The sequence below is a fragment of the Lathyrus oleraceus genome, chromosome 3 (genome assembly GCF_024323335.1).
Source record: "Lathyrus oleraceus cultivar Zhongwan6 chromosome 3, CAAS_Psat_ZW6_1.0, whole genome shotgun sequence".
NCBI classification, from domain to species: Eukaryota; Viridiplantae; Streptophyta; class Magnoliopsida; order Fabales; family Fabaceae; genus Lathyrus; species Lathyrus oleraceus.
This window is the reverse complement of record NC_066581.1, coordinates 88,868,496-88,889,927: the sequence shown is the minus strand read 5'-3', so window position 1 is coordinate 88,889,927 and position 21,432 is coordinate 88,868,496. Positions and strand designations below refer to the sequence as shown.

The window sequence follows — 21,432 nt, the reverse complement described above, 5'->3', positions numbered from 1 at the left end:
AAACCATCCCTGTTGCAACTAGTGCAACTGAGATAATTCGCAGGTCTCGCTACTGAGAACCCAAACCAACATTTAAAAATATTTCTTCAATTAGCAGACACTTTTAAAACCAATGGAGCTTCTCCTGAGGCAATACATTTAAGATTATTCCCTTTTTCCCTCAGAGATAAAGCTCTATCATGGTTAGATTCCCTTCCACCCAATTCCATTACGACTTGGGATAACCTTAGAAGAGTTTTTCTTGCTAGATATTTCCCCCCGAGTAAGACCGCCGTTCTTCGAAACCATATAACTAGATTTACCCAAAACCAAGGAGAATCGTTGTTCGAAGCTTGGGAGAGATATAAAGAGTTGTTACGAGCATGCCCACATCATGGTTTAGAAAATTGGTTAATCATTCAAACCTTCTATAATGGACTTCACTATAACACAAAGATGACCATCGACGCTGCCGCAGGCGGTGCTCTGATGAACAAACCTTATCCTGAAGCTAGTGCCCTCATCGAAGATATGGCTCAAAACCATCAATCATGGGGAGTCGAACGAGCGACAGTTGAGAAGAAGGAAGCCCAAGGAGGAGTGCATGAACTAAGCTCTATAGACATGATGCAAGCTAAAATGGACGCATTAGCCCTTAAGGTCGAGCATATGTGCATAAACCCGAATACTATAGCCGCAGTTTCGTCGGATTGTGAAATATGTGGAACCAAAGGACACCAATCTGCAGAATGCAGTCTATTAAACGAAACCCACTCTGAGCAAGTGAACTACACCCAAGGGAACCCATACTCGAATACCTATAACCCTGGATGGAGGAATCACCCGAACTTCTCCTATAAAAACAATAACCCTATCCAAAATAATGCACCTCTGAGACCTAGTTATCAAGCCCCAAGATCAAATCAACCTATGCAACCTGTGCCACCAAAGCCGAGCCTTGAGAAAATTATGGAAAATTTTATCACCGCTCAAACCCAACAAAACAAGGAGTTCATGAACCAAAACATTCATGTTAACGAATTCATTACTCAGTTAGGAACCAAGGTTGACCAAATAGTTACTCATACCAAGATGCTTGAAACCCAGATCTCTCAGGTAGCTTTAAACCAAGCCCCTCAGACTACACCTGGAGGACAATTCCCTGGACAACCTCAACAAAATCCGAGAGGACAAGCCAATGCCATTACCCTACGAAGTGGGAACGCTTATGATGAGCCACCAAACCCTAGATTGAGTGAACCCGAAACTTCTAAGGAATGTATCAAACCCACGGACGAAGTAAAGGAACCAGAGGAATCTGAAAACCAGGGAGGTCGAGAAAAAGGAGAAGAACCTAAAGACAAAACTTACGTACCACCCCCGCCATATAAACCACATATACCATATCCGCAAAGACTCAAACAAACCCAGATCAATAAACAGTATCAAAAATTTATTAAAGTTATAGAAAAACTTCATGTAGAAATCCCTTTCACAGAAGCCATCACCCAAATACCTTCTTATGCAAAGTTTCTCAAAGACATCCTTACCAACAAACGTAGCCTTGACGATCTGAAGCCTTTGGAATGTAATGCTATTTCCGAGGACAAATTAGCGAAGAAAGATAAAGATCCTGGAAATTTCTCCATTCCTTGCCTTTTGGGTAATCATGTCATCGGAAAAGCTTTTCTAGACTTAGGAGCTAGTGTGAGCCTAATGCCTTTAGCAGTTTGTGAGAGGTTAAACTTAGGAGAATTACAGCCCACTAAGATGTCACTTCAGTTAGCCGATAGATCTGTTAAATATCCTATAGGCATTTTAGAAGATGTTCCTGTTAGGATAGGTCAGTTGTTCATCCCTACTGATTTTGTTGTCATGGACATCAAGGAGGACAATGATATACCAATCCTTCTAGGTAGACCATTCTTATCGACTGCAGGAGCCATAATAGATGTCAAGAAAGGAAAGTTGACATTTGAGGTAGGTGACGAGAAAATAGAATTTATACTTTCGAAATTTCTTATGGCACCTGTGATGGGAGACTCGTGTTATGCCTTAGATATCATTGATGAATGTGTTAGAGAATTAGAACAAAAAGAAATTATAAAAACAATTAAGTTACCATCAACTCTCATAAGGGAAGATGATGACTTTAAGAAACCCTACATCGATGATAACCTTTACGAATGTTTATCCCTTACCCCAGATCCTATGCCATGCCTAAGAAACTAACCTTAGAACTTAAGGAACTGCCTAAGAACCTGAGATATGAGTTCCTCGATGAAAAGATGAACCGTCCAGTTATAGTCAGTGCTACCTTGAGCCAAGAGGAAACGAACCAACTTTTAGACGTTTTACGAAGATATCCCTCAGCCTTAGGATATAATATCTCTGACCTGAAAGGTATAAGCCCATCCGTATGCATGCATCGGATTTCGCTCGAAGAAGATTCAAAACCCTCCAGAGAACATCAGAGAAGAATAAACCCTATCATGAGTGATGTTGTTAAAAAGGAAGTTCTTAAGTTACTTGAGGCAGGTATAATCTACCAGATCTCGGATAGTAAGTGGGTGAGCCCTGTGCATGTAGTACCTAAAAAGGGAGGCATCACAGTCGTGCAAAACGATAAAGGCGAACATGTAGCAAAACGTTTAGAAGGAGGGTGGCGGATGTGTATAGATTATAGAAAATTAAATAAAGCAACTAGGAATGATCATTTCCCTTTACCATTTATAGACTAAATGTTGGAGCGTCTAGCCAGACACTCTTACTTCTGCTATCTAGATGGATACTCTGGATTCTTCCAAATACCTATCCACCCCGAAGATCAAGAAAAAACTACCTTTACATGCCCTTATGGAACTTTTGCCTACAGACGAATGCCATTCGGCCTCTGTAATTCCCCAGCTACTTTCCAACGTTGCATGATGTCAATCTTTGCAGATTACCTAGATGGTATCATGGAAGTATTTATGGACGATTTCTCGGTTTGCGGATTTGATTTCTACAATTGTCTTGTTAACCTTGAGAAAATCCTGGAGAGATGCGTGGAGGTGAACCTCGTGCTAAACTGGGAAAAGTGTCATTTCATGGTGACCGAAGGAATAGTTTTAGGACATATAGTTTCTAAAAAAGGTATAGAGGTAGATAAAGCTAAAATAGAAGTTATAGAAAACCTGAAACCGCCAAAAACCATCAGAGAAGTCTGAAGCTTTCTTGGACACGCTGGATTCTACCGGCGTTTTATTAAGGACTTCTCCAAAATAACCAAACCTTTAACTGGATTTTTAATGAAAGATGCTGAATTCATTTTTGATGAAAAATGTAATGACGCATTTAATCTTTTAAAGCAAGCGTTAATCTCAGCACCCATTATGAAACCACCTGATTGGTCAGAACCTTTTGAGATAATGTGCGATGCTAGTGATTATGCAGTTGGAGTCGTTCTAGGACAAAGGAAAGATAAAAAATTACATGCCATTTATTATGCCAGTAGAACCCTAGACACTGCCCAACTTAACTATGCAACAACCGAAAAAGAATTACTTGCTGTAGTTTTCGCTATAGACAAATTTAGATCTTATCTAGTAGGAGCAAAAATTATAGTTTACACCGATCATGCTGCCATTCGTTACCTATTAAGTAAAAAAGATGCCAAGCCCAGGTTACTCCGATGGATTCTATTACTACAAGAGTTTGATTTAGATATAGGATATAAAAAAGGCACTGAAAATGTAGTAGCCGATCACCTTTCTAGGCTAGAACATCTAAAATTTGAACTAGTACCCATAAATGATGATTTCGCCTATGATAGACTGATAGCTAGAGTATAAACCATTGAAGATAATAACCTAGATCCTTATGAGCACTCCCAAAATTTCTTAGCAATAAGTAACGTACCCTGGTATGCATACTTCGTTAATTACCTAGTTGCTGATATAATACCCCCTGATCTTGACTACCACCGCAAGAAGAAATTCTTCCACGATGTGAGAAACTTTTATTGGGACGAACTGCTCCTTTTCAAAAGGGGTAAAGATGGCATTTTTCGCCGTTGCGTTCCAGAAGAAGAGGTAAATAGTATTATCAAGCATTGTCATTCTGCACCTTATGGTGGACATGCGAGCACCTCTAAAACATACGCCAAGATTCTTCAAGCTGGCCTATTCTGGCCTACCATGTGGCGTGATGTCTATGCTTGCATTGTCAAATGTGATAGATGCCAACGCACTGGAAACATTTCAAGGCGTGATGAAATGCCTCTAAGAAACATTCAGGAAGTAGAACTCTTTGACGTATGGGGTATAGATTTCATGGGACCTTTCCCACCATCCTTAGGAAACAGGTATGTCTTAGTAGCTGTAGACTATGTGTCTAAGTGGATTGAAGCTATAGCTGCACCCACAAACGACACTAGGGTAGTAATCAAACTATTTAAAAACTATATATTCCCTAGATTTGGAACACCACGTTTAGTCATAAGCGATGGAGGATCACACTTCATATCGAGAATATTTGACAAACTTTTAAGAAAATATGGAGTTAGGCATAGAGTAGCAACACCATACCACCCACAGACTAGTGGCCAAGTAGAAGTATCTAATAGGGAGATAAAACAAATCCTAGAGAAAACTGTTTCTATTTCTAGGAGAGACTGGTCTCAGAAGCTTCAAGAAGCATTATGGGCCTACAGAACCGCTTTTAAAACCCCTATAGGAACTACTCCTTATCAACTAGTTTATGGAAAATCCTGTCACTTACCGTTCGAATTAGAGTATAAGGCCTATTGGGCCATTAAAACTTTGAATTTAGACTACCTAGCCGCTGGAGAAAAGCGTACCCTAGACATTCATAAACTATAAGAACTTAGGCAATCTGCCTACGAGAATGCAAAAATATATAAAGAGAGAACAAAAGCCTATCACGACAAAAGAATAGTAAAGAAAAACTTCAATATAGGCGATCCTGTTCTCCTTTTCAACTCTAGGTTACGACTCTTCCCTGAAAAGCTACGCTTAAGATGGACTGGCCCATTCGAAGTATCCAAGATTCTGAGATCCGGAGCCGTGGAAATCAAGAACAAAACTTGTAGTCCATTGATTGTAAATGGACAAAGACTGAAGCTCTACGAAGGAGGAGATATTCCACCATACTACTCAAGCCACACCCTGATTGATCCACCAATCCCTACCACTACAGGTGTATAAATTCTAATCGTCAAGCTAATGACGTTAAACAAGCGCTGCGTGGGAGGCAACCCATGGTTTTTCTTTTATTTTTACTTTTTCGCATTTATTTAATTTTATTTAATTTTATCATATTTTGCATCGAGACTAAAAATTTGAATGGTTTGCATTTTCAGGATCACTTTCCTAACCTTTACAGGATGCAGGATTTCTATGATATGCACGTGGCCTATAGAGATAATGCTCAGAGAGAGCGCTACATCGCTCTGTATCAGCGCCCTATGGCACCCACACGCTAGCTGTCTCATGTTATACATAACCCCGCCTTTAGATACTTTCAGATGATATTAGCACATTCCTTCCTAGGAAGACCGGATGCAGAGACACTACTGAGTGAAGAGGAGATCTTCCTATTATTTTGTGCATCCCAGTCTCGCCCAGTAGCATGTGGGAACTTTTTATTATACAGTCTCAGTGATGTCTCCAGATCTACCGAAGGAGTCATCCATGTGGGCGGGATCATCACGCAGATTGCTGTCGCTTTAGGTCTGTCTCGCAAGCTATTAAATCTCCGGACCTACTGCGGGTACACTACCATGGATATCGACTTCTGTTTGACCAGAGGGTTGATGAGGAGAGCCTCTTTCCACACATGTCAGTTCTGATTGCTGGTCGACAGCGAGGCTATCCATTATTTCACACTGCCATATCATATGATGACTAGTGTGCATGATCCAGCGAATTGGAGTTATGCTCTAGAGGGCCAGGGAGAGACCGTCGAGGAGCCGAGATCACCACCCATTGCTGAATACACGCCTACACCACCATCTCCCAGGATCACTGTTCTCTCTAATAATCTTTCATTGCAGACCCCCGACATCCGCACCCAGATTGCTGAGTGTCGTAGAGAGATCGCAAAGCTTAGACAGGAGGTGGCTGACCTCACTTTACAGATGGGAGTGTCTGATCTCACCCATGCTACCGAAGCCGACTGTTTATATTAGGAGATCGCAGAGCTCAGAAAGGAGGTAGCCATGCTCCGTGGACCCACTCAGGAAGACGACATCCCTTATATGATCTCACCATTTCATCTTATTTTATCTCTTTTTTATTTTTCTCGTATTTACATAACTCATTTTATATTATCACATTTGGAATATTATATAAACTACGTCTATACATTGATATTTCTACTTTTATCTATATATGTCTTATGTTTGTTTTATTTGCATTTTTTATTTTAGTTATTTATTTATTTATTAGTCTAATAATTAATTTTTATTTCATTTTTATTTTTTCTATAAAACTTATGCAAGCCAAAGATACTAGGAAATCACAAGAAAAATGCTTTCCGGACCCCTCAAAGCCAAAAGACAAGAGAAGCCCAAGCCAAAGGACCAAAATCCGGCCCAGCCAGATTTTGCCTTGTGGCGCCCGCCACAGCGTCTGTAAAAGGTCGGGGCAGAACCCCTTTCTTCACCATTTTCACACCTTACAACCTTCCAAACCCATTTTTCCACCTTGCAAAAACATCCTTGAACCCACAAAAAGCTCATACCTTTCTAACCATCACACCGTACAAATCATTTTTCCGATTTCCATTTTCATTTTCATTCGTCGGATTTCGTAAAAATCCAACCTTTTCACATTCCACTTCATCTTCTTCGTCACTTTTCAAGAGCTACACAAATGGAGTTTAACGGATTCATTCTTCGAGGAGGGAAACTGGGGGATAGACAAAGAAAAATCATCGAATGGTTGCAAAATCGGGAGATCCTCCCGACAAGGTATGTTGACGAAAACTGTCTCTACACTTTAGGTATCTATCATAGCATATTTCATTTATTAGACAACTTAGGATTGCATAATTTCTTTTCCAACAAAGAACCCACCTATGAGCGATTAACAATTGAATTCTTGAGTTCCTTAATTTACATTGTCAACCCTAACACCGCTAACATAGTTGGTACTGTCAGATTTAGAATGTTTGCTGTTGAATATGAATTCAGTATCGACGAACTAGCCAGCTTGTTAGGAATCCCTCATGGGGACGGTGCTATTTGTGAGGCCCCTTTGGATTCAGAGTGGTCAGTTGAGGTATTTTCCTTCTGGGAGCGATTATCAAACACTTCCATAAACTCTTTTGAAGGAGTTCTTGCCTCAACTATCCATAACCCAGCCATCAGAGTTTTTAGATATCTGTTGGCATGTACTATTTTTGGCCGGGAGAATCCAAATAAGGTTAATGCTAGAGAGCTTCTATTTTTGCAAGGAAGCCTCACAAATAGACGAATTAATTCGGTCCCGTTCATGCTTGCTCATATGACTTTAACTTTGAATAAAGCGGGACCGATTTCTTTTGGTGGATTGATTACGTCTATTGCTCGGGCGCTTAACCTGAACAATGAGATGGCTACCCTAGACCCCTTACCTCCTCGCACAATTAACCTAAAATTTCTAAGAGACATGAAATTGTGTCGTTTGAGGAGAGAAGGAGGCTATATGCTTGTGGTTCATGGTGTAGCCATCCCATCTGTTATTTTACCGTGCACTAGACGTACAGATGTACGAGATGAAAGGAATTGGACCTACGCTTTAGATGCTCCACCTGTTTTAGGTCCTCTTCCCCCTAACATTCCTGATGAGGCGGTACATGACACTGATGATGAATATGATCAGAGAGAGAGATCTCCCGCACCCCAAGTGTCCCCCCATCATCCTTCACCACCACACACCGCACCATCTTCTTCTTCTGCAGGTACCACTCCTGGCTTTTATATTACGGAGGAGATGTGGCGTGACCACATGGCTAGAGAGCAAAGGCGTGATGACCTGCTCTCTACCATCCAACAACAGTTGGCGAATAACATGAGCTTCATGCAAGAGTCGCAGCGGAGGACAGACAGGTCCTACGACACTGTTCTACAGTCCCTGCAAACGGTCACAGATACACAAGCCCGTCAGCAACACTACCACCAGAGACACATGACACTCATTGAAGCCACTCAAGGTTCCATTATGGGTAACCTTCGAGAGGTGAGGACCGCTCAGGATGCCCTGCAAGTGAGGATGGATCAGAGAGACCGTCGTCATACCCGATCTTGTCGTCCACCTCAGGATGGCGAGGGCACCAGTGGTCAGCAATAGGTTGTCAGGTAACTCTTCCCTTATCTTATTTCGAAACATTGGGGACAATGTTCGATTTAAGTGTGGGAGGAGACTCTATCGTCTTTTCTTTATTACCTTTCTCGTTTTTTCTTTTATCGCTTTTTCTTTGTTGTTTTTAGATAGTTTATTTATTTTTATTTCCTTTTAGTTGTTTATTTTGCTTTTTAGTATAATGCATGAGTCTGACGAGTCACCAAATATAATAGATCTTTAGTACAATCCTACCTCCCCATACCTTTAGCCCCACCGATTTTTTTTTTGCAAAAGAAAACAGTGTTATTCCGAAAGTTTTCAGGTTTTAAAGACATGTTTCGAGTAAGGATGCGGTGACTTGGGAGAACTTTGCGAAACATCAGTATTATTTTAGCACCATAGACTTCGTAAATATAGGAACCACTCCCGAAACCCGATATACCATGGCCTTAATCATCATTTCCGTATAAGTCCCCAGTAGTTTATCTCAGCAGTCAGCTCCGGCCTACGCATCCTCTACGTAGGGGACCGATGCAAATAAGTGAATGATCCAGCAAAACAAAAAAAATAAAAGAAAGCAAAAAGGCAACTCCGGTATAGATGACCCTCACAAAGTCATTTAAACCAAAGAATTGTAAAAATTTGCTACAAAAAGAAAAAGAAAAAGAAAAAGAAAAACTTACCCACTGTTAGTTGGTTCAGAGGTATCCGGAACTGAACTCGGTAGGGCGGATTACGATCCGATCCCCCACAACTACAGTTGGGTCCAATAAAAAGGGTTTACACATATTTATGTGCCAGAAACCCCATGCTCAGATCATAATCACTAACAGGCCACTCTACTATGAAGCATGTACGGATAACGAGCTTAATGTGATTGCGACTGAATGAAAAGGACACAAAAAAAGATGAAGAGGCAGGCCTAGGTATTGTGGGATAATATAGGTTGGTTAATATAGGAATGAAGTTTATGTCCGTATTTGCGGATTAGTGTCATCATGATACCCTTAGTTCACTCAGTTAGTACCTATCACTGCATCCCGACTTGAACTTAGAATTTTTACCTGAAACACTCGTTTGCACCAGTTTTTCTTTTATGAGCTTTTTAATATTTTGCTTGAGGACAAGCAAAGGTTTAAGTGTGGGAGAGTTTGATAACACTGAAATTTACCGTATTTTCGACTCCGATTTCACATGCATTCTAGTTGTTTTATTGTTATTTTGTTGTGTTATTGCTATGTTTTCCTTTGTTTTCAGGTTTTTACTTTAATCGGAGCCCCGATCGAGAAAAGGAGTGAAAAAGAGCTAAAAACCCTAAAATTCAGCATTTTGTACTTGTGGCTTACCCCATGGCTGGCGCCATAGACCCTGCCATGACGTGTCCAAGCTCAACTTCCCTCAACTGCCGCGTTCCCCACTACTTCCACTAAGGCGCCTCAGATTGGCCTTGTGGCGGGCGCCATGGCCTTGTGGCGGGCACCACAAGAGGAAAAGTTTTCCCTCCCATTTTCAAGTTGAAGGACATCCTTGTCATTTTCATCTTTTTACTTGCTTATAAATAGAAACTCGAAATCACTTTTACAATCATCCAAACTTAGAACAGAGGCAAACTCAGAGCAACTTTGTTTCACTTAGGCATATATTCAGTATTTTAAAGTGGTAATCGCTTCGCATTGGAGTATTACCACAATTGTGTAATCAAGTTTGTGATCGAGTCTGTAATCGAGTTTGGAGCACTTTGGAAGGAAGTTAATCCTGCCGCCATTTTCATTTCCGCTTTACAATTTATTCAACCTCCGATTGGAGCAGGTTTTTATTACTTGTCTTTATCTTATTTATTTTCCCGCACTCGCTTTACTTTGTTTATTTTCCCGCACTCGCTTTACTTTATTTATTTCCTCGCACTCGCTTTAAATTATTTATTTTCCCGCACTCGCTTTACTTTATTTATTTCCTCGCACTCGCTTTAAATTATTTATTTCCTCGCACTCGCTTTAAATTACTTATTTCCTCGTACTCGCTTTACTTTATTTACTTTTCGCACTCGCACTACTTTTATTTAAATTAATACACTTTTACTTTACCATGTCTAACTAAATTTATAAGGTTAAAATGTAAGGATCGTAATTGAACCGATAATCCGTACAATTATTCGTAGAAACACTTAAGGGCTATTTTAACTTTCAACTTAAGTTTTCCCGCACTTCAATTCCGTTGGGTAAGATCGAAAGCCGTCCAACGTCTATCTAAACTTAATTGTTTTTAACTATTTTAAAAACAGCGAAAGCACTTTGTTTAGTTCATTAGGAGTTTTTAATTTAAGAAGAAAAGAGATTTTAAAACTATTTTCGGACGCGTTTATAAGTTTAGAGTCTGGTTCGTAAGAACCTCTTTTGGTTAAGAAATCCAGGTTATAATACTTTTCAACTTAGTCAAGATACTATATTTCTTAAAAATAGGTTTACTACTCTAACGCAATGCGCGCCTTTTTATAAGTGACAATAAGAGGGTTTGATTAGGGAGTACAACTCGGTTCTGAATACGCGAAAGCGACCGTTCCTGTTAAATTAGTTCTTTTCAAAGTAGGAAACATTGCCCATAAGTAATTCTATTAGCAAGTACTTGGATTATTAATTGATTACGTGAATTACATTCGACCCTGTCTTTATTAATTAAACTTTATTCAATACTTTACTTTTCATTGCACACTCTAAAAACACCTATTTTGATTGCCTTTGATAAACACCATAACAATAGATAACGATAGATTGACACTTGGTCTCTGTGGATTCGACAATTTTTTATATTACTCTGACGCGTTCGTATACTTGCGAAAAGCAAATGCATCAATAGTGACATTTACATGAAACTTAGAGATATATAATTTTGGATCTCAAGAAAGCTACTATATCAAATTGAATAAATCTCTCTATGGGATAAAACAATATAGACGCACGTGGTATAATCGTCTCAGTGAATATTTTATAAGGCAAAAATATACAAATAACTTTATTTGTCCTTATATTTTTATGAAAATATTTAGAAAAGAATTTGCTATAATAGTTGTCTATGTCAATGACATAAATATTATTGGAACTTTTAAAGAGATTCTAAAAATTATAAATCTCTTAAAGAAATAATTTGAGATAAATGACATATAAAATATAAAGTTATGTCTATGTTTACAAATTGAGCATTTGGATAATGAAATATTTGTATATCGAGAAGGTTATGTAGAAAAAATGTTAAAACTTTCCTATATGGACAAATCTTGTATGTCGTGTACCCCTATGGTGTTAGAATATTGGATGTGTAAAAGATTATTTTAGACCTCGAAAAGGATGGAAAACTAATTGGTCTCGAATATATCAGTGTAATTCAAGCACTGGTCTATCTTGCTGATGATAGACACCGTGATATATCAATTTCTATCACTCTATCAACAAGATATAGTTCTCCAACTGCACGAAGAAATTAAATGAACTCAAACATATATTTCGTTATCTTCGAGGTAAATGGACATGAGTTTGTTTTATTTCAAAGTATCTAAATTAAAATTAACGGGTTATGCAGCTGCATGTTACTTGTTAGACCATATAATGGTAAATCACACACAAATTATTTGTTTACTTATGATGATACAACTATTTAATGGAAATCCGTGAAACAAATCATAACAGCTTTATCTAATTATGCAGAATTTTTAGTACTACAAGAAGCAAGTGGAGAATGTGTTTGCTTGAGGTCCCTAATTCAACACACATAGAATACTTGTGGTTTGTCTTCTGGTAAAATAAATGCAACGATTATAATGAAGATAATACTGCATGCATCGCTAAATTGAAGGATGATTATATTAAAAGAGACAAAACAAAACATATTTATCCAAAGTTCCTTTTTCACCTATGATCTTCCAAAAGGTGGTGATATAAGCATCCAACAAATTCGTTCAAGTCATAATCTTCTAAACATTTTCTCAAAATCACTCTCAAATAGAGCTTTTAACCAACTAGTACGGAAGATTGTTCTTCATCATGAAGAAATGATCGTTAAACTGAGGGGGAGAAATATATTTTTTTAAAAATGATATTGTATTCTTTTTCCTTCCTTAGATTTTTTTCCATTAGATTTTTTTCTAGTAAAGCTTTAACGAGGCATATACTGAACAAACATCAAAGGGAGACTATTATGAATAATGAATGATTGTCTCAATATAATTTTCTTTCTTATTTGTAATCATTTGTATCTATTAATAACGAGGTAGTTTTATCACAGAGAATGTTATACTCTTTTTCCTTCACTAGAATTTTTTTTATTAAATTTTTTCTAATAAGATTTTAATGAGACATATTCTTTATGAACATTCAAGAAAGAGTGTTATAAATAATATGATCATGGATATCCATTAATTAGGATATATCCTATTAATTTTTTTATTTATTATCCATATCTTATAAATATAATTCATATTATATTTGAATCAATCAAAATAAAAATAATATAATAAAACTCTCTTATCTCTCATTCGTCTATACTCTTCTTCTTATTAATCTCATAACAAAATTATTTCTTAATTACTTTTTCAGTACAAATTTACAAGTGAATTTCTTAATTTGTGCTTCTAAGAATTTTTATTGAATTAATTTATAAGAAAATAATAATTAGGAGGCGTGTGTTTTAAAACGGAGTGTGTTTTGACCCAGGAAGAAAGCGTTATGACCCGATTGACGGAGAAGCTCCGTTTGTCTTCCTTGTTCCTCAAACCGACCCGCTTTCTCTCTCTTCTTTCTCTCTCTACTCTCCGCCTCTGCAAGTCCCTTGCTCGTTTCCTACTCTCCCAAACCCTACCCTTCTTCTCCATGGACAATCTCTTCTCCGATAACGTCGATTACCTCTCCGATGAACTTGATTCCTCTGCTTACTCTCTCCGCCCTAATCGCCGTTTACTTCAAGAAGATGACCGCGATTTCGCCGACGAGAGGGTTTACTTGCTTCCCTACAGGTACTTATCTTCACTCCTCACCTAATCAATCTTCATTATCTGCTTTATGGTTTTATTTGTTTTTTTTTTCGATTTTTGGGGATATTATTTTTGCACCATAAGCAATTGGAATCCACGTTTTTTCACTTGCATTAGAATTTGATTGAACTTTTTTTGTTTGTTTATTTGGTTTGGAATAAAGGTGGTGGATTGATGCAGAAATTGAAGCTGATCGTGTAGAAGGTGTTCTGTACACAGTGTATTCGAATTATGATTCTGAGTCTGAAATTTTGCTCCATCTGAAGAAGGAAGAGAACCTTGAGAAGATTAAGAATTTGGAGGTGGGGTTTTCCGGCCGTCATTATGCTTTGGTTCCTGAAGGAGTTTGGTTGCGTGCTCTCAAACGGTCAGTGTCGATTTTCTCCCTCTCTTTCTTTTCAATAGGTTTTAGTTTATAACTTGTAGGTACTGTTATATTGAAATTATGAAGTGAAGAATTGAGGTTTTCTTAAGAGTTTATTATGCATTAAGTTGTAATTTTTTTTATTTTTGTTGATCTTTTCTTGTGTTACAAATGTGCTGTTTGTTGTTTGTGATTTTTTTTCCCGGGGAGCAATTGGAATCGTGCCCTAGCTGATGGAGTGTCCTAAATGATTATTTATTGATGGTATTAAGGAATTGCATTGAATGTTGAGGTACCAGCCTCTTAATGGGTGTGTATATGGGCTGCATTTAAGGGATGTGCCTGGTGCGATTAGGGCACTTTATGCAACTAGATGATTTCTATAACTTAGTTATGTGATAATTATTTGTTTACAATTCCATATTAAGTGGATCTAGTCTTACATGGTTGTGTATAGAAAGATGATCAAGTGTAGAACTAAATTTGAGACAATCATAATAAGCAAAATGTTGTTTTAGGAGATAGGAAAAATCATGCCTTGTTTGTTAGCAGTAGTCTACTTGGTTAGCATGCCCATATTTAACACCATTTTGTACCATGCCCGTCTATAGATTCTAGCCTTGACCTTACCAGGCCGAACTGTACCAGGCTGGCTTCCAACTGTTGAGCTGTCAATGCCATGCTCTGATTGCAGTTGCGGCTCTGGGAAGCAGTCTTCTGTCAACAGCATCCAAATGTGTCCTTAGACTGTGCCTTAGCCATTAGTTTTCACTAGTGATCCTCCAAACATCACCAGCGTGTCCAAAACTACTAATAGAAGCCACAATGATACTTTCAGAGTTAAAACATTAACCAGATAGTGCACAATCTTCATCTGCTCTTGCTTTGGCAGCTGATTGGCAAATACCCAGTGCATAAAGATGAATGATGGAGGACTTGGTGGGTGGTGCTAATAAATATTCCTACGGCATTGGTTATGACCATATAATGTTAACGAAACAGTTACATTTACAGGGAAAAATTGAGTGCAGTGAACTAGTCACAGAACAGTAGGATTCCCCGTTTGTTAGGACTTAAGGTATTCCGCTTCGTGGCTGACTATAATAATGTCAAAAATAGAACACCATGGCTGACTAAACCTGGTGGTGGATGCATTTAGTATTAAACTGGCATTAAAGAGTGTTCTATTTTTGACATTATTACAGTAATTACTATTTTGTTTCAGTTTACCACATTTTTGTTACTAATGAGTGTTCTATTTTTGTTACAAAGTCAAAAACTCAAGCGATCATAGCTATTTATGATATTTGATATCACTGACATACATTACATTTGTTTTCTAGTTTTTTCGTTTTGATTTCCAATCTAAGTTTTAGACCATTACTGATTTTAAATATGCTTGAAAATTAGTTTTATTGATTGAAAAGAAAACAAGAAGGGCAATTTTTGATTCATCTTACTCTTCTTGTAGGTATAATGATTTTAATAATGCAGTGAAAGATTTTGGGAGACTCTTCTATGCAGAGGATTGTTTGCCAGATTTGTTCCCCCTCCAACTTAGGATATTTGTTTCATGGGAAACCAGTTCACTGGTAGCAAAGATAAGCCAAAAGGTTCAGTTAGTGATTTGTTTGTTTTCTTTTTTGGGAAGTGTTTGGCCACTGTTAAGAAATTTTCTTGATACTAAGTGGCATGATTACAGGAAAATGTGCCGGACTTCTACAAGAAAGCTTGGGACATTTTCAATTCTGCATATAGCTCAGTAAGTTAACTAACAATTAATTTATTAAATGATAATAATATTTGTCCATGTTCCTTTGGTTGTGTCTTATTTTATTGTTATGGACGATGCAGTTGTATATTTGGGACTTCTCTGGCCAGACAACCCAGCTTTTAATAAATGACAAAGCTAGGGTGTCAAATGATTCTCCTGGGCAACCTGGAAAAGAGGGACCTGGAAAAGAGGTAGTCCCTGTTTCAACTTTTTCTTCTGTGTTTTCTTATTATTGAACTGTTAAAGATATTTAAAGTTTATAGTGCTCCATAAACCTTATAGTTTTAAATTTTAGAACTATATTTTAAAGGTCTATCGTTAGTTCTGAAGATTGAATGCTTGAAGTCAGTAATTTGCTCTTTTAATAACTTTTTGGCTGATTCATCTCCATGTTTATGCAGGTTCTTCTGGAGCTACAAGTTCATGGACTTTCTGACTCAATAAGCGGTAGTCATAGCAATGGGATGATTTCAGATATGTATCAGATGGAATGTTCTTCTGACAGTGGCCCTGTTATGATGAATGGAAGCACTGACAATGTTATCGTAACAGCAAACAGCTATTTTCCTGGAAGTAGCTATAGAACAGTTCAATCTTTGGGCTTGACAGGATTACAGAATCTTGGAAATACCTGTTTTATGAATAGTGCCATTCAATGTTTGGCTCACACCCCAAAGATTGTTGATTTTTTCCTTGGAGATTATCGTAAAGAGATAAATTATGAAAATCCATTGGGAATGAATGTATGTGGTTTTTTTTTTCTTTTCATGTTATTGTCATTTCTATGAATGAATTTTGCCTTGTATTAATTTTTTCTCCCACACTCAAATTTTTTTAGGGAGAACTGGCTTTAGCTTTTGGAGATTTACTTAGAATGCTATGGGTTCCTGGAGCATCACCTGTGGCACCAAGATTGTTCAAGATGAAACTAGCTAACTTTGCCCCTCAGTTTAGTGGTTATATGCAGCATGATTCTCAAGTTAATATTTCAACTTCCCCACTTCTTTTGATTTTTCGAAACATATAACTATTGCTGTTTCCCTTTTCATCTCTTTCCGTTGATGAATTTTCGTTCTTGTGACTTGAGATGAGATAATCCTATAAAATCTTGAAGTTTTTGGCATGCAGGAACTGCTTGCTTTTTTGTTGGATGGACTGCATGAAGACCTTAATCGTGTAAAACGCAAGCCATATCATGAAGTTAAGGATGCAGATGGCCGTCCAGATGAAGAAGTGGCTGAAGAGTATTGGCGAAATCATCTTGCTCGCAATCATTCAATAGTAGTTGATTTGTGCCAAGTAAGGCTTATAAGGTTTTTTCTTATTATTATCTAAGAATTTTGTACTCTTGGGTTTTAACACATCATTCAGGGTTATGTGCTTCCTAAGTTTTCTGTATCATGATGCATAGAAGATGTTGATAGAAATAATCAAATAGATATACCGAAAAGGGATTTTTTTCCCTCTCTGTTATGCCATTTTACTATTAAGGAAATAAGGGATTGGCGTATTGAAATACTAGTGGTTATTGTTATGTAGACCTGGCTATAGCTGCCACTAAGCTCACTTTTTATTGAACGGTGGACAACCACACTGCATGTGAGATTTAAAACACGTTTTTGTGTTTTGTAAATGGGAAAAACAATATTGTAATTAGGAAGCAAAAATCAATTCTAGATTTCTTCCCGTTCAACAGTTCTCACTTTTGAAAGTAATTTTCATTTCCTTCCGTTGTTCAGGGTCAGTTCCGATCAACATTGATTTGCCCTTTTTGCAAGAAGGTTTCTATCACCTTTGATCCTTTTATGTACCTATCTCTTCCGTTACCTTCTACAACGATAAGGACCATGACTGTGACTGTCGTGAGCTCTGATGGGGTCGCATTGCCTTCTGCAATTACTGTAACAGTGCCTGAACGTGGAACAATTAAGGATCTGATTGGGGCCTTAACTGCTTCTTGTTCTATGAGAGAGGATGAAACCCTCTTGGTGGCTGAGGTATTTTACAGCAGTTATGCATTTTGTAGAATTATTGCATATTATCTCGGATTAATTGAATCATTAAGTGTATTCTGTTAACAATTAACATCAATTTATCAGGCTAATGCAAACACTTTTCATGTGATTGTTTTAATTTTAAGTCTGATTTTATGGAGTTATATACAGATATACAGGAACAGAATTTTTCGGGTATTGGAGGGTCCATCTGATTTATTGGCTGACATCAGAGATCAAGACAAACTTGTTGCTTACCGAGTGCAGAAGTATAATAAAGATAGCCTCTTGATTGTTTTCATTCATGAACGATTGGTGGAAAGGTAAGCTTTTTCTATGCCATAATTCCACATCTACAGACTGGAGTAGTTTCAGTTTGTTCCTACAGTACCTTCCCGTATATGTTTATCCCTAATAATCATTGCATGCCCCTTGACCGTAAGTACACACTCACTGTAGACATCATGCTGCAATATCACTTTTTTTGCCACATTTGGCACAATCTCTAGTTTTGGGAGCACATACTCCTAGAGTATTTAGTGATTTTACATTTTTACCTACCCCAATAATTAAACCTAATGGCTTATTTGGTACTTGGGAGGGGTCTGAAGTAAATAGTATAGAGAAAAGGGCTGGAGACGAGAGGATAGCCCCTACCTTGCATGAGGTTTTATTTGGGGGGAACTCAAAAAAGGAATTGGGAGAAGAATTAAAATATTCCAGCATCCTTTAGTTTTTATAATAACACTCTTGAAACAAAGAAAGAGATTCTCCCATCCGAAAACACTCTCCCGAACAAGGTAAGAAATTCTCCTCCTCTCCCCTACCCCAAAGTCCTCCATACCCATTCTATCTCCCAACAAGACCTAAAGAAACTTTAGATTCCACTTATTCATGTGGAACATCACAAATTTTTGCGATTCATCTATGTTGTAGTCTAAGAATGTTTTCGGAACCCAGAAATCCTAATGAATAAAAAGAATACTTTTATTAAAATAATATGAAAAAATAGGAGAATAGAACCACTATTCTCTATTCACAAAAAATTAACAAATCTGAATGGTCCTTATCCTTGTATTCTCCTATTTATAAATGATACTTTCTAGCTAATCAATTAACTAACTACTCTAATGGTTTATTCAAGTTGGGCTAGAATGTCTGTAAAATAAACACAGATATAGTTGGTTTCCATTTTTGAACTTCGTATGCAGACCAAGGGTGTTACTTTTTCAAATGTGTCTATTTAGTAAATGAGCCTATTTTTGGAATTGATCTGTTGATTGTTTCTGTTTTTGCTGCTGATTTTTTTGTTCTTTATTGGTGTACTTAAGTTACTGTATAATGTATTACAGTCATGGGAGGGAGAGGTTTGAAAATATATTGTTCGGTATTCCAGTTGTCGCTAGGCTGTCCGGCATTACTTCCGGATATGATGTTCGTAAGGAGTTTCTGAATTTAATCAATCCATTTATGATGCAAAACACTGAGGAAACAATAGATGAATATGATAAGAATGATGATGATACTAAAACACTAAATGAAGTTGGTGAATTTGGTGAAACTAATAACTCTGAAGAAATAGAAAGTGGTGGAGTCTTGAACAGCGGAGCAGAAGATGACATACATTTGTGGACTGACTTTGAATTCTATTTATTATCATCTGGGTGTGTAAATGAGGTATATAAGATAACATCGAATGAACCATTACCTGTCACAATGTTGTCCAGTAAGCTGGAGGTAGCTGTTGTATGGTCTGATAAAATGCTTAAAAAGTATGACACGAACCCGCTTGATTCATTGCCGGAAGTTTTCAAGTCCCAATTTTTCTCCAAGAAAGAGTCAATATCTATATACAAGTGCCTTGAAGCGTTTTTGAGAGAGGAACCTCTTGGACCAGAAGACATGTGGTAAGTAGATATATGATAATATCTTTTTTTTTAATCTTAATTTTTAATCTTTGAATGCTTTCATGTTTTGAGAACATTTTATCTTCTATATAATTTATCATATGTTCTATATATTTATCGTGAACAACCTAGTGGAGAAAGGCTCTGATTGTTGTGGTTTTATATGTTATTCAAGAGTGCTGTCTCTGAAGTTCTTAAAAGTATATATTAGTCTTTCTGATGTTTGATATTGCAATTTGATGTTCATAAGGTACTGTCCTACCTGCAAAAAACCTCAGGAAGCAACTAAAAAGTTGGACCTTTGGAGATTGCCTGAAATTCTTGTTGTTCATTTGAAGAGGTTCTCATACAACTGTTTCTTAAAGAACAAGTTGGAAACTTTTGTTGACTTTCCGATTAATGATCTGGATTTGTCAACCTATGTCGCTCACAGGAGCTATCCATCTCCCTATAGCTATATGTTGTATGCAATTATTTGTCACTATGGCGGGTTAGGAGGGGGCCATTATACAGCGTTTGTTCGTGTAAGTACCTCACAACTGTCTCTTACTTTATTGACACATTGGGACTAATTATTCTCTCTTCATTTTTTGCTTAGTCACTTTATTGTTTAGCCGGTAAGTGTTCCATTAGCTTATTTCATATATTTACTTATTAGTAATTTCTTTGGGGGAAGCAAGATTTTTGGCACTGACCACATGAGATGTAGAGACGGCTACCTACTTTTATTTAGAAGTCTGTTTCAGAGGATGTTAAAAGACTTGGAGCACGCTAGATTTCCAAAATAATTTTATAATTTTTTTATCACTTATTATACTATTGATGATTGGAAGTGTTGTTTGACTTCCCTAATCACAGTAGTTAATTTTTTTAAAAGAAAATCTAAAGTACATCTTGTCTTTTGCACTAATTGATTCATCAATATGTTTCAGTGATTAATATTTAATTTATTCTATGCATAATTTTGCGCTCTGTTTTTGTTATAAGCATGCATAGTTTCATTCTATGCTTATCCAACTAACTGTGTTTATTTTCTTGCAGTATGGCCATGATAAATGGTACGAGTTTGATGATAGCAGGGTTGCCCCTGCTGACGAGGAGACGATCAAGACTCCTGCTGCTTATGTTCTTTTCTACAAGAAAATTTAGATGAAGACGAGAATCTTAGATTCAGTTGTGTAATTAGTCATACCAACATGGAAAGCTCGAGGTTTTTAGATCATGTGTTTATACAGTTGCGCCCGACTTCCTCAAATTGTTATTTAAGCGCATCTGGTTTGATTTTATCAAAGATTAGCGAAGAAACAAAATAGAAGGATTCAATATTGTACAGCTTTTAGAAGCTAAAGGATAAGAGGGTAGATCTTAAATTTTTTGAAGTCGGAGGACAGATATATACACCTGTTGGACGACATGTATATACACATCCTGAAATTATTTAACCTATTTTTTGGATTAGATATGGCTTGGTTTTTTCAAGCCATGGTTATATATGGAAAGTTGCGCATTTTTGCCTTTGTTTCATGTCATCCTACTTGGTGATCTTAGGCCAATTTTTTTCAGGCTTTGAGTTGTGTGTATAACTCGTTCAGTTCGGTTATAAGAAATGTGTATACCTTTTCAGTTTCATATTTGTACCAGAATGTTAAACATTCGCATCAATATCTAATCTAATCGAATATTAAGCTTCAATATTCCCATCGCAGTAGGTACTGCAGATCTTTCAAAATAGCAAAGCAACTGATAATTGTTGCACTTGATCGGTCGGTTAATGGAGCAAACAACTCTTGTATTTTTCGTTAAAGATTTTCAGATGGCTGAGAATGTATATACGTTGTTAAAGTAGTAGTAGTAGTAATAATGCCTAAGCCAACTAAGACCACCTATTACCACAGCCAGTGGAGATAACTGGGATCAAAATTTTGTCATGCTCCTCAAACTGCAGACATCCTTTTACTTGTTTTGGATCAGAAAGTTGCACCGTCCTTTACTTTGTTCTTGTCTAGTAAATAATACTAGTAAGTGTCTAAATATTTTTATCAAATTTTGACAATATAAGAAAATGAT

The 21,432-nt window shown here is 37.2% G+C and overlaps 1 protein-coding gene and 1 non-coding gene across 2 annotated transcripts; one reads left to right on the top strand and one right to left on the bottom strand.

The window, feature by feature from the left end:
• Positions 1-273: 273 nt before the first annotated feature.
• LOC127133229 (small nucleolar RNA R71) lies at positions 274-380 on the bottom strand. Its single transcript, XR_007807218.1, has one exon. It is a non-coding gene; the product is annotated as a small nucleolar RNA R71 (small nucleolar RNA).
• A 12,614-nt stretch (positions 381-12,994) lies between these two features.
• Positions 12,995-20,889, top strand: LOC127125515 (ubiquitin carboxyl-terminal hydrolase 8). Its single transcript, XM_051054310.1, has 13 exons — positions 12,995-13,308; positions 13,490-13,693; positions 15,162-15,303; positions 15,393-15,452; positions 15,545-15,655; positions 15,866-16,207; positions 16,303-16,443; positions 16,593-16,763; positions 17,204-17,461; positions 17,630-17,781; positions 18,811-19,365; positions 19,616-19,889; positions 20,407-20,889. Exons 1-13 carry the CDS (start codon positions 13,022-13,024, stop codon positions 20,512-20,514), a joined length of 2,805 nt encoding a protein of 934 aa, XP_050910267.1. The 5' UTR covers positions 12,995-13,021; the 3' UTR covers positions 20,515-20,889.
• Positions 20,890-21,432: the final 543 nt, after the last annotated feature.